Source organism: Salmo salar, chromosome 08 (genome assembly GCF_965601325.2).
Source record: "Salmo salar chromosome 08, fSalSal1, whole genome shotgun sequence".
Lineage (NCBI taxonomy): Eukaryota > Metazoa > Chordata > Actinopteri > Salmoniformes > Salmonidae > Salmo > Salmo salar.
The window spans coordinates 43,237,501-43,249,108 of record NC_138298.1 but is presented as its reverse complement, the minus strand read 5'-3'; the positions used below and the strand labels follow the sequence as shown (position 1 = coordinate 43,249,108).

At 48.9% G+C, this 11,608-nt stretch overlaps 1 protein-coding gene across 1 annotated transcript in view; it reads right to left on the bottom strand.

Moving 5' to 3' along the window:
• Positions 1 to 3,648: 3,648 nt before the first annotated feature.
• Positions 3,649 to 11,608, bottom strand: part of LOC106594652 (TBC1 domain family member 1) — a 99,690-nt gene continuing 91,730 nt past the window's right edge. The window contains exons 16-17 of the mRNA XM_082978303.1: positions 8,388 to 8,564; positions 3,649 to 5,718 (exon numbers count right to left, since the gene is read on the bottom strand). Coding sequence (XP_082834429.1) covers positions 5,170 to 5,718; positions 8,388 to 8,564 — 726 coding nt within the window. The 3' untranslated portion in view covers positions 3,649 to 5,169. The remainder of the gene's footprint in view (positions 5,719 to 8,387; positions 8,565 to 11,608) is intronic.

Sequence of the window (11,608 nt, the reverse complement as noted above, 5' to 3'; positions counted from 1 at the left end):
TACGTGACGTGATGTGAAACACTCTCTTTACCTTCAGACAGCCCTGACACCCAGTCTACGTGATGATTGAAACACTCTCTTTACCTTCAGACAGCCCTGACACCCAGTCTACGTGATGATGAAACTCTCTTTACCTTCAGACAGCCGCGACACCCAGTCTACGTGATGATGAAACTCTCTCTTTACCTTCAGACAGCCCTGACACCCAGTCTACGTGACGTGATGTTGAAACACTCTCTTGACGGTGTGACTTTCTAAGGTTATTTTATAACCCTGTTTAAGATCTACCATTAATGATTAATTACAGGTGGATTATAATATACTGAATCAAGGTGTGAATGTGGCCTCATCTCCTCTACGGTCAAAGACCTTTCTGATCAGTTATAATATCAGACTCGCTGTATATAGACATAATGACATTTGAAATGTCTTTATTTTTTTGGGAAACTTTTGTGATGAATGTTTACTGTTATTTAATTTTTTTATTGTTTATTATCTACTTCACTTGCTTTGGCAATGTAAACATATGTTTCCCCCATGCCAATAAAGCAACCTTAAAATTGTATTGGAGAGAGGGGAGAGAGAGAGGAGAGAGGGGAGAGAGGGAGGAGAGAAGAGAGAGAGGCAGGGCGTGGAGAGAGGAGAGAAGAAAGAGGGAGGAGAGAAGAGAGAGGGAGGGAGGAGAGAGAGAGGCAGGGCAGGGCGTGGAGAGAGGAGGGAGGGAGGAGAGAAGAGAGGAGGGAGGGAGGAGAGAAGCGAGAGGGAGGAGAGAAGAGAGAGAGGCAGGGCGTGGAGAGAGGAGAGAAGAAAGAGGGAGGAGAGAAGAGAGAGGGAGGAGAGAGAGAGGCAGGGCAGGGCGTGGAGAGAGGAGAGAGGGAGGAGAGAAGAGAGAGGGAGGAGAGAAGAGAGAGGGAGGAGAGAGGAGGGAGGGAGGGAGGGAGGAGAGAAGAGAGGCAGGGCAGGGCGTGGAGAGAGGAGAGAAGAAAGAGGGAGGAGAGAAGAGAGAGGGAGGGAGGAGAGAGAGAGGCAGGGCAGGGCGTGGAGAGAGGAGGGAGGGAGGAGAGAAGAGAGGAGGGAGGGAGGAGAGAAGCGAGAGGGAGGAGAGAAGAGAGAGAGGCAGGGCGTGGAGAGAGGAGAGAAGAAAGAGGGAGGAGAGAAGAGAGAGGGAGGAGAGAGAGAGGCAGGGCAGGGCGTGGAGAGAGGAGAGAGGGAGGAGAGAAGAGAGAGGGAGGAGAGAAGAGAGAGGGAGGAGAGAGGAGGGAGGGAGGGAGGGAGGAGAGAAGAGAGGCAGGGCAGGGCGTGGAGAGAGGAGAGAGGGAGGAGAGAAGAGAGGAGGGAGGGAGGAGAGAAGAGAGAGAGGCAGGGCAGGGCGTGGAGAGAGGAGGGAGGGAGGAGAGAAGAGAGAGGGAGGGAGGAGCGAGAGAGGCAGGGCAGGGTGTGGAGAGAGGAGGGAGGGGGAGGAGAGAGAGAGGCAGGGCAGGGCGCGGTGTAGGAAAGAGAGCCAAAATAAACCCAGGGCACCAGTCCTGGCAGACTCATTTGGTTGGCACGCACACACACGCGCACACACACACACACACACACACACACACACACACGGTGTAGGCATGAGAGTAGATGAAGGGTGAATTCGCCCTCTTGAGCTCCAGTCGACTGGAAAAGTAGCTTAACAGTCAGTCCTCAACACACACACACACACACACACACACACACACAGCAGTCTGTTTGTCCTCCCTCCCAGTGGTTTCCAGAGCCCCAGGTCCTGTAGATTTGGGTTGAACCATGTTGGACAGTGGTATTGAACGTTGGGGGGGGGACTGTGGTATTGAACGTTGGGGGGGGGGGGGGGGGGGACAGTGGTATTGAACGTTGGGGGGGGGGGGGGGGGGGGGCAGTGGTATTGAACGTTGGGGGGGGGGGGACTGCAGTGGGGTCGCCAACATTTTATTTAATTAATAAATAAATAAAATAAAACATTTTCAACAAAGATTTAAGACTAAAGATTGTACGGGACATGAGAAAGATACATTGTGTTGAGTAAATGTATTTAACGGTTTCTTTTCATTTTGATAAAGATGAAAATGTAAATGAAGGTTATTTTCTGATGTAAAAATGACAATGTAGCGATTTTAAGGTCGTGTCAGATTTGTGGGTCGGCAGAAATTGTTGGGGAGAAAAAAAAGGGTATTCACAAAGAACCTTAGAAGATGAGCAGTACTGGACAAACCCAGTCACCCAGTCACTCACCCACCCACCCAATCACTCACCCACCCACCCACCCAATCACTCACCCACCCAGTCACTCAATCACTCACCCAATCACTCACTCACCCACCCAATCACTCACCCACCCACCCAATCACTCACCCACCCACCCACTCACTCAATCACTCACCCAATCACTCACTCACCCCACCCACCCACTCACCCACCCACTCACCCAATCACTCACCCACTCAATCACTCACCCACTCAATCACTCACCCACCCACCCACTCAATCACTCACCCACTCAATCACTCACCCACCCACCCACCCAATCACTCACCCACCCACCCACTCAATCACCCACCCACCCACTCAATCACCCACCCACCCAATCACTCACTCACCCACACACTCAATCACTCACCCACACACTCACTCACTCACCCACCCACTCAATCACCCACCCACCCAATCACTCACCCACCCAATCACTCACTCACCCACTCAATCACTCACCCACCCACCCACTCAATCACTCACCCACCCACCCACCCAATCACTCACCAACCCACTCAATCACTCACTCACCCACCCACTCAATCACTCACTCACCCACCCACTCAATCACTCACCCACTCAATCAATCACTCACCCACTCAATCAATCACTCACCCACCCACTTCAATCACTCAATCACCCACTCAATCACTCACCCACCCACCCACCCACCCACTCACCCACCCACTCAATCACTCACTCACCCACCCACTCAATCACTCACTCACCCACCCAATCACTCACCCACCCACCCACTCACTCAATCACTCACCCAATCACTCACTCACCCACCCACCCACTCACCCACCCACTCACCCAATCACTCACCCACTCAATCACTCACCCACTCAATCACTCACCCACCCACCCACTCAATCACTCACCCACTCAATCACTCACCCACCCACCCACCCAATCACTCACCCACCCACCCACTCAATCACCCACCCACCCACCCACTCAATCACCCACCCACCCAATCACTCACTCACCCACACACTCAATCACTCACCCACACACTCACTCACTCACCCACCCACTCAATCACCCACCCACCCAATCACTCACCCACCCAATCACTCACTCACCCACTCAATCACTCACCCACCCACCCACTCAATCACTCACCCACCCACCCACCCAATCACTCTCCAACACACTCAATCACTCACTCACCCACCCACTCAATCACTCACTCACCCACCCACTCAATCACTCACCCACTCAATCAATCACTCACCCACTCAATCAATCACTCACCCACCCACTCAATCACTCAATCACCCACCCACCCACCCACCCACCCACCCACCCACCCACCCCACCCACTCACCCACCCACTCACCCACCCACTCACACAAAGAATACATCTGATCTGGTGAATTTAGTCAAAGGATATGAAATGTATTGTTGTTCAAAGTATATAGAAATAACAACAGAGTAATGAGAATAATAAACATCACGTGGAAGGAGTCATAGCAACAGATTTACAGTGTCAATCAGGAAGTTGAGTCATAGCAACAGATTTACAGTGTCAATCAGGAAGTTGAGTCATAGCAACAGATTTACAGTGTCAATCAGGAAGTTGAGTCATAGCAACAGATTTACAGTGTCAATCAGGAAGTTGAGTCATAGCAACAGATTTACAGTGTCAATCAGGAAGTTGAGTCATAGCAACAGATTTACAGTGTCAATCAGGAAGTTGAGTCATAGCAACAGATTTACAGTGTCAATCAGGAAGTTGAGTCATAGCAACAGATTTACAGTGTCAATCAGGAAGTTGAGTCATAGCAACAGATTTACAGTGTCAATCAGGAAGTTGAGTCATAGCAACAGATTTACAGTGTCAATCAGGAAGTTGAGTCATAGCAACAGATTTACAGTGTCAATCAGGAAGTTGAGTCATAGCAACAGATTTACAGTGTCAATCAGGAAGTTGAGTCATAGCAACAGATTTACAGTGTCAATCAGGAAGTTGAGTCATAGCAACAGATTTACATTTCAATCAGGAACAAAAGGCTGTGAGTTATCACAACACACACACAGAGGAATCGTAAGTGTTGGTTCTCTCTCATAGTCTGTCATATGACCATCCATGTTGCATAGCAGAGAGTAGGGGTCTCTCTCTCTGTCTCTGTCTCTGTCTCTGTCTCTCTCTCTCTCTCTCTCTCTCTCTCTCTCTCTCTCTCTCTCTCTCTCTCTCTCTCTCTCTCTCTCTCTCTCTCTCTCTCTCTCTCTCTCTCTCTCTCTCTCTCTCTCTCTCTCTCTCTCTCTCTCTCTCTCTCTCTCTCTCTCTCTCTCTCTCTCTCTCTCTCTCTCTCTCTCTCTCTCTCTCTCTCTCTCTCTCTCTCTCTCTCTCTCTCTCTCTCTCTCTCTCTCTCTCGGCATCATGGGGGCTGGAGTCCAGGGCTTTGGCTGTACTGTAGTTGTCATGACAGTATCTTTGGTTGTTGTGACTCTTTATTTAACAAGGCAAGTCAGTTAAGAACACATTCTTATTTACAATAACGGCCAAACCAGGACGACGCTCGGCCAAATCATGCCCCCCCCCCCACCCCCCCACTGGGACTCCCAATCACAGCCGGATGTGATACAGCCTGGATTCGAACCAGGGACTGTAGTGACACCTCTTCGCAACGGAGATGCAGTGCCTTAGACCACTTTTTTGTTGTTGTTGATGTTGTTGCATATATATAGTGTATAAAAAAATGTTTCCTATGGCCAGGACAGTGCAATAAACACATTTCACACACACACACACACACACACACACAGAGACACACACATCCAGCTGCAATAACAACTGTATAGGACGGCTGTGTGGAGAAAAAGGCCCAGAGAAGAATCAGAGAAATCCCTCATTTCTACAGTTTAGACCAGGAGAAGAGCCCTCTGGGAGACTCATCAGTGTTCTGATAGAGCCAGTGGATGAGGGAGTAGAGGGGAGGACGTCGCTGTCCCTTGCCCCAGTCTGGGCCCCTCTCTCTGGGGTACGTTACCCAGCCTTGGCCCCTCTCCGGCGGGGACATCCACTCTCTGTCCGTCTGCCTGTCCGTCTCCCTGTCCGTCTCCCTGTCCGTCTCCCTGTCCGTCTGCCTGTCCGTCTGCCTGTCCGTCTCCCTGTCCGTCTGCCTGTCCGTCTGCCTGTCCGTCTGCCTGTCCGTCTGCGTCGGCAGCGGAGTGTGTGTGCGTGTCCAGGTTGAAGTCTCCTAGCGTTGTGTGTGTGTGTATTCCCGGCGCGGTGAGGAGTGTGTGTGTGTGTATTCCCGGCGCGGTGAGGAGTGTGTGTGTGTGTATTCCCGGCGCGGTGAGGAGTGTGTGTAGGTGTGTGACAGCGTCACGCAGTCCATTCCTCTCCTCCTCCAATCGGAACACCTGTTCTCTCAGCAGAGCCTCTGATTGGGCCAGCCCCTCCACCTGCACGTCCAGGCGACACACACGAGCCTGGGACACCTGGAGAGAAACAAAACGTGTGTTTAGTGTGTGTGTGTGTGTGTGTGTGTGTGTGTGTGATGAAAATAATCATGGCCTCTAAACCCTCAAGCTGCATACTGGACCCTATTCCAACTAAACTACTGAAAGAGCTGCTTCCTGTGCTTGGCCCTCCTATGTTGAACATAATAAACGGCTCTCTATCCACCGGATGTGTACCAAGCTCACTAAAAGTGGCAGTAATAAAGCCTCTCTTGAAAAAGCCGAATCTTGATCCAGAAATTATATAAAAAACTAATCGGCCTAAATCGAATCTTCCATTCCTCTCAAAACATTTTAGAAAAAGCTGTTGCACAGCAACTCACTGCCTTCCTGAAGACAAAACAATGTATACGAAACGCTTCAGTCTGGTTTTAGACCCCATCATAGCACTGAGACTACACTTGTGAAGGTGGTAAATGACCTTTTAATGACGTCAGACCGAGGCTCTGCGTCTGTCCTCGTGCTCCTAGATCTTAGTGCCGCTTTTGATACCATCGATCACCACATTCTTTTGGAGAGATTGGAAACCCAAATTGGTCTACATGGACAAGTTCTGGCCTGGTTTAGATCTTATCTGTCGGAAAGATATCAGTTTGTCTCTGTGAATGGTTTGTCCTCTGACAAATCAATTGTAAATTTCGGTGTTCCTCAAGGTTCCGTTTTAGGACCACTATTGTTTTCACTATATATTTTACCTCTTGGGGATGTCATTCGAAAACATAATGTTAAATTTCACTGCTATGCGGACGACACAAAGCTGTACATTTCAATGAAACATGGTGAAGCCCCAAAATTGCCCTCGCTAGAAGCCTGTGTTTCAGACATAAAGAAGTGGATGGCTGCAAACTTTCTACTTTTAAACTCGGACAAAACAGAGATGCTTGTTCTAGGTCCCAAGAAACAAAGAGATCTTCTGTTGAATCTGACAATTAATCTGGATGGTTGTACAGTCGTCTCAAATAAAACTGTGAAGGACCTCGGCGTTACTCTGGACCCTGATCTCTCTTTTGAAGAACATATCAAGACTGTTTCAAGGACAGCTTTTTTCCATCTACGTAACATTGCAAAAATCAGAAACTTTCTGTCCAAAAATGACACAGAAATATTAATCCATGCTTTTGTTACTTCTAGGCTGGACTACTGCAATGCTCTACTTTCCGGCTACCCGGATAAAGCACTAAATAAACTTCAGTTAGTGCTAAATACGGCTGCTAGAATCCTGACTAGAACCAAAAAATTTGATCATATTACTCCAGTGCTAGCCTCCCTACACTGGCTTCCTGTTAAGGCAAGGGCTGATTTCAAGGTTTTACTGCTAACCTACAAAGCATTACATGGGCTTGCTCCTACCTATCTTTCCGATTTGGTCCTGCCGTACATACCTACACGTACGCTACGGTCACAAGACGCAGGCCTCCTAATTGTCCCTAGAATTTCTAAGCAAACGGCTGGAGGTAGGGCTTTCTCCTATAGAGCTCCATTTTTATGGAATGGTCTGCCTACCAATGTGAGAGACGCAGACTCAGTCTCAACCTTTAAGTCTTTACTGAAGACTTATCTCTTCAGTAGGTCCTATGATTAAGTATAGTCTGGCCCAGGAGTGTGAAGGTGAACGGAAAGGCTGGAGCAACGAACCGCCCTTGCTGTCTCTGCCTTGCCGGTTCCCCTCTCTCCACTGGGATTCTCTGCCTCTAACCCTTTTACAGGGGCTGAGTCACTGGCTTACTGGTGTTCTTCCATGCCGTCCATGGGAGGGGTGCGTCACTTGAGTGGGTTGAGTCACTGACGTGGTCTTCCTGTCTGGGTTGGCGCCCCCCCCTTGGGTTGTGCCATGGCGGAGATCGTTGTGGGCTATACTCGGCCTTGTCTTAGGACGGTAAGTTGGTGGTTGGAGACATCCCTCTAGTGGTGTGGGGGCTGTGCTTTGGCAAAGTGGGTGGGGTTATATCCTGCCTGTTTGGCCCTGTCCGGGGGTATCATCGGATGGGGCCACAGTGTCTTCTGATCCCTCCTGTCTCAGCCTCCAGTATTTATGCTGCAGTAGTTTATGTGTCGGGGGGCTAGGGTCAGTCTGTTACATCTGGAGTATTTCTCTTGTCTTATCCGGTGTCCTGTGTGTATTTAAATAGGCTCTCTCTAATTCTCTCTTTCTGTCTTTCTCTCAGAGGACCTGAGCCCTAGGACCATGCCTCAGGACTACCTGGTATGATGACTCCTTGCTGTCCCCAGTCCACCTGGCCGTGCTGCTGCTCCAGTTTCAACTGTTCTGCCTGCGGCTATGGAACCCTGACCTCTTCACCGGACGTGCTTGTTGCACCCTCGACAACTACTATGATTATTATTATTTGACCATGCTGGTCATTTATGAACATTTTAACATCTTGACCATGTTCTGTTATAATATCCACCCTGCACAGCCAGAAGAGGACTGGCCACCCCCTCATAGCCTGGTTCCTCTCTAGGTTTCTTCCTAGGTTTTTGGCCTTTCTAGGGAGTTTTTCCTAGGGAGTTTTTCCTAGCCACCGTGCTTCTTTCACATGCTTTACTTGCTGTTTGGGGTTTTAGGCTGGGTTTCTGTACAGCACTTTGAGAATATCAGCTGATGTACGAAGGGCTTTATATAAATACATTTGGTTTGGTTTGTGTACCTGCAGTTCTTCCAGCAGGTCGAGGTTTTGCTGTCGGAGGCTCTGATTGGTGCGTTCCAGCTGGGCGGTGCGCTGCGATTGGTTGAGGTGAGCGGGCGTGTCACACAGCTCGTCCTGTAAGACGCGGTACTCCACCTCGTACGCCTGCAGCTGTTTGGACAGGTCCATCTCACACACCTACACACACACACACAGACACACACACACCACAACAGACACACACAGACACACACATACACACACACACACACACACACACAGAGTGTCAGATAGGATGATGTCCTGATTGCCAGTTACAGTCAGTCTCTAAGTTTACACAGGGCCCCCCCCCCCGGTGCTCGGGGAGGGGGGGGCCCCCTGAAGACGGGAGGACAGCTCAGGGGAGGGGGGGGCCCCCTGAAGACGGGAGGACAGCTCAGGGGAGGGGGGGCCCCCTGAAGACGGGAGGACAGCTCAGGGGGGGGGGGGGGCCCTGAAGACGGGAGGACAGCTCAGGGGAGGGGGGGCCCCCTGAAGACGGGAGGACAGCTCATAATAATGTCTGGAACGGCATCAACATGGACACCACAGGGTTGGTGTAGCTGATTCCATTCCATGGATTCCGTTCCAGCGTTTACTCCGAGCCTGTCCTCCCCAGTGGAGGTGCCACCAGCCACCTGGGGGCTGTAATCGCTGTAACTCAGTTGTTAAATGATCAGTATCCTCAGGCCTCCTGAAACAGACAGGCTGAACCTTTTAGCGTGTGAGAGTGTGTTTCTGTGTGAGAGAGAGAATGTGACAGAGTGTGTGAGAGAGAGAGAGAGAGAGAGAGAGAGAGAGAGAGAGAGAGAGACAGAGACAGAGAGAGAGACAGAGAGACAGAGGACAGAGACAGAGACAGAGAGAGAGAGAGAGAGAGACAGAGAGACAGAGACAGAGAGAGAGACAGAGAGAGAGAGACAGAGAGAGAGAGAGAGAGTTTCTGTGTGTGTGTTTCTGTGTGAGTCTGTGAGTGTGTGTGGTGTGTGAGAGAGAGAGGAGAGAGTGTGAGAGAGAGTGAGAGAGAGCGTGTGAGAGAGAGAGTGAGTGAGTGAGAGAGTGTGTGTATGTGTGTGTGTGTGTGTGTGTGTGTGTGTGTGTGTGTGTGTATGTGTGTGTGTGTAATGTTGTACAAGGGTGAAGTTCTCTGTTTCCAGGAAGTAGTGTTTTGAGAGCACCACTCCCCTGCCGCCAGAATACCTGGAAAACACACCGCTGTTCTCTCAGTGTCTGTTGTTAATAAAGTGTCTGTTGTTAATAAAGTGTCTGGTGTTAATAAAGTGTCTGGTGTTAATAAAGTGTCTGTTGTTAATAAAGTGTCTGTTGTTAATAAAGTGTCTGTTGTTAATAAAGTGTCTGTTGTTAATAAAGTGTCTGTTGTTAATAAAGTGTCTGTTGTTAATAAAGTGTCTGTTGTTAATAAAGTGTCTGTTGTTAATAAAGTGTCTGGTGTTAATAAAGTGTCTGTTGTTAATAAAGTGTCTGTGTTCTCCAGTGTCTGTTGTTAATAAAGTGTCTGTTGTTAATAAAGTGTCTGTTGTTAATAAAGTGTCTGTTGTTAATAAAGTGTCTGTTGTTAATAAAGTGTCTGGTGTTAATAAAGTGTCTGTTGTTAATAAAGTGTCTGTTGTTAATAAAGTGTCTGTTGTTAATAAAGTCTGTGTTCTCCAGTGTCTGTTGTTAATAAAGTGTCTGTTGTTAATAAAGTGTCATTTGTTAACCTCACTAGGGGTAGGGGGCAGTATTTTCACCTCCGGATGAAAAGCGTGCCCAGAGTAAACTGCCTGCTACTCAGGCCCAGAAGCTAGAATATTCATATAATTATTTGGATAGAAAACACTCTGAAGTTTCTAAAACTGAGGAAAACCAATCCAGGAAGTGCCATTACTTTGAAATGGCTATTTTCCAATTAAAGCCTATCCACCATTTAAAGGGATAGGACCCAGATTCAGTTCCCTATGGCTTCCACTAGTTGTGAACAGTCTTCAGACATTGTTTCAGGCTTTTATTCTGAAAAATGAGGGAGAATGACAACATTGAGTGAGTGGATAGTGGGATGTCCTCAGAGCTCTTTTCTGCGCGAGACCGAGAGCGCGCCTTTCTTGTTTTCCTTTTATATTGACGATGCTTTTGTCCCGGTCGAAATATTATCGATTATTTAGGCTAAAAACAACCTGAGGATTGATTATAAACGTCGTTTGACACGTTTCTACGGACTTTACTGATACTATTTGGAATTTTCGACGCCAACAAAATGGAGGTTTTTGGATATAAAGAGGGACTTTATCGAACAAAACAAACATTTATTGTGTAACAGGGAGTCTTGTGAGTTGCCACCATACGAAGATCATCAAAGGTTAAGTGATTCATTTTATTGCTATTTCTGACTTTCGTGACTTAATCTACTTAGCTGGTCACTGTTTGTAATGTTGTGTCTGCTGAGCTCCGAACTCAGATAATCACATGGTTTGCTTTCGCCGTAAAGCCTTTTTGAAATCTGACACGGTGGCAGAATTAACAACAAGTTAAGCTTTATTTTGATGTATTACACATATATTTTCAAGAATCTTAAATATTTGAATTGAGAATTTTTGAATCTACTATAGACCCCCCCACCAGTCTGCTATAGACCCCCCCCCCACCAGTCTGCTATAGACCCCCCACCAGTCTACTATAGACCCCCCCACCAGTCTGCTATAGACCCCCCCCACCAGTCTGCTATAGAACCCCCCCCACCAGTCTACTATAGACCCCCCCACCAGTCTGCTATAGACCCCCCACCAGTCTGCTATAGAACCCCCCCACCAGTCTGCTATAGAACCCCCCCACCAGTCTGCTATAGAACCCCCCCACCAGTCTGCTATAGACCCCCCCACCAGTCTGCTATAGACCCACCACCAGTCTGCTATAGACCCCCCCACCAGTCTGCTATAGACCCCCCCCCCACCAGTCTACTATAGAACCCCCCCACCAGTCTGCTATAGACCCCCCCACCAGTCTACTATAGAACCCCCCCCACCAGTCTACTATAGACCCCCCACCAGTCTACTATAGACCCCCCCACCAGTCTGCTATAGACCCCCCCCCCACCAGTCTGCTACAGACCCCCCCACCAGTCTACTATAGAACCCCCCCACCAGTCTGCTATAGACCCCCCCACCAGTCTGCTATAGACCCCCCCACCAGTCTGCTATAGACCCCCC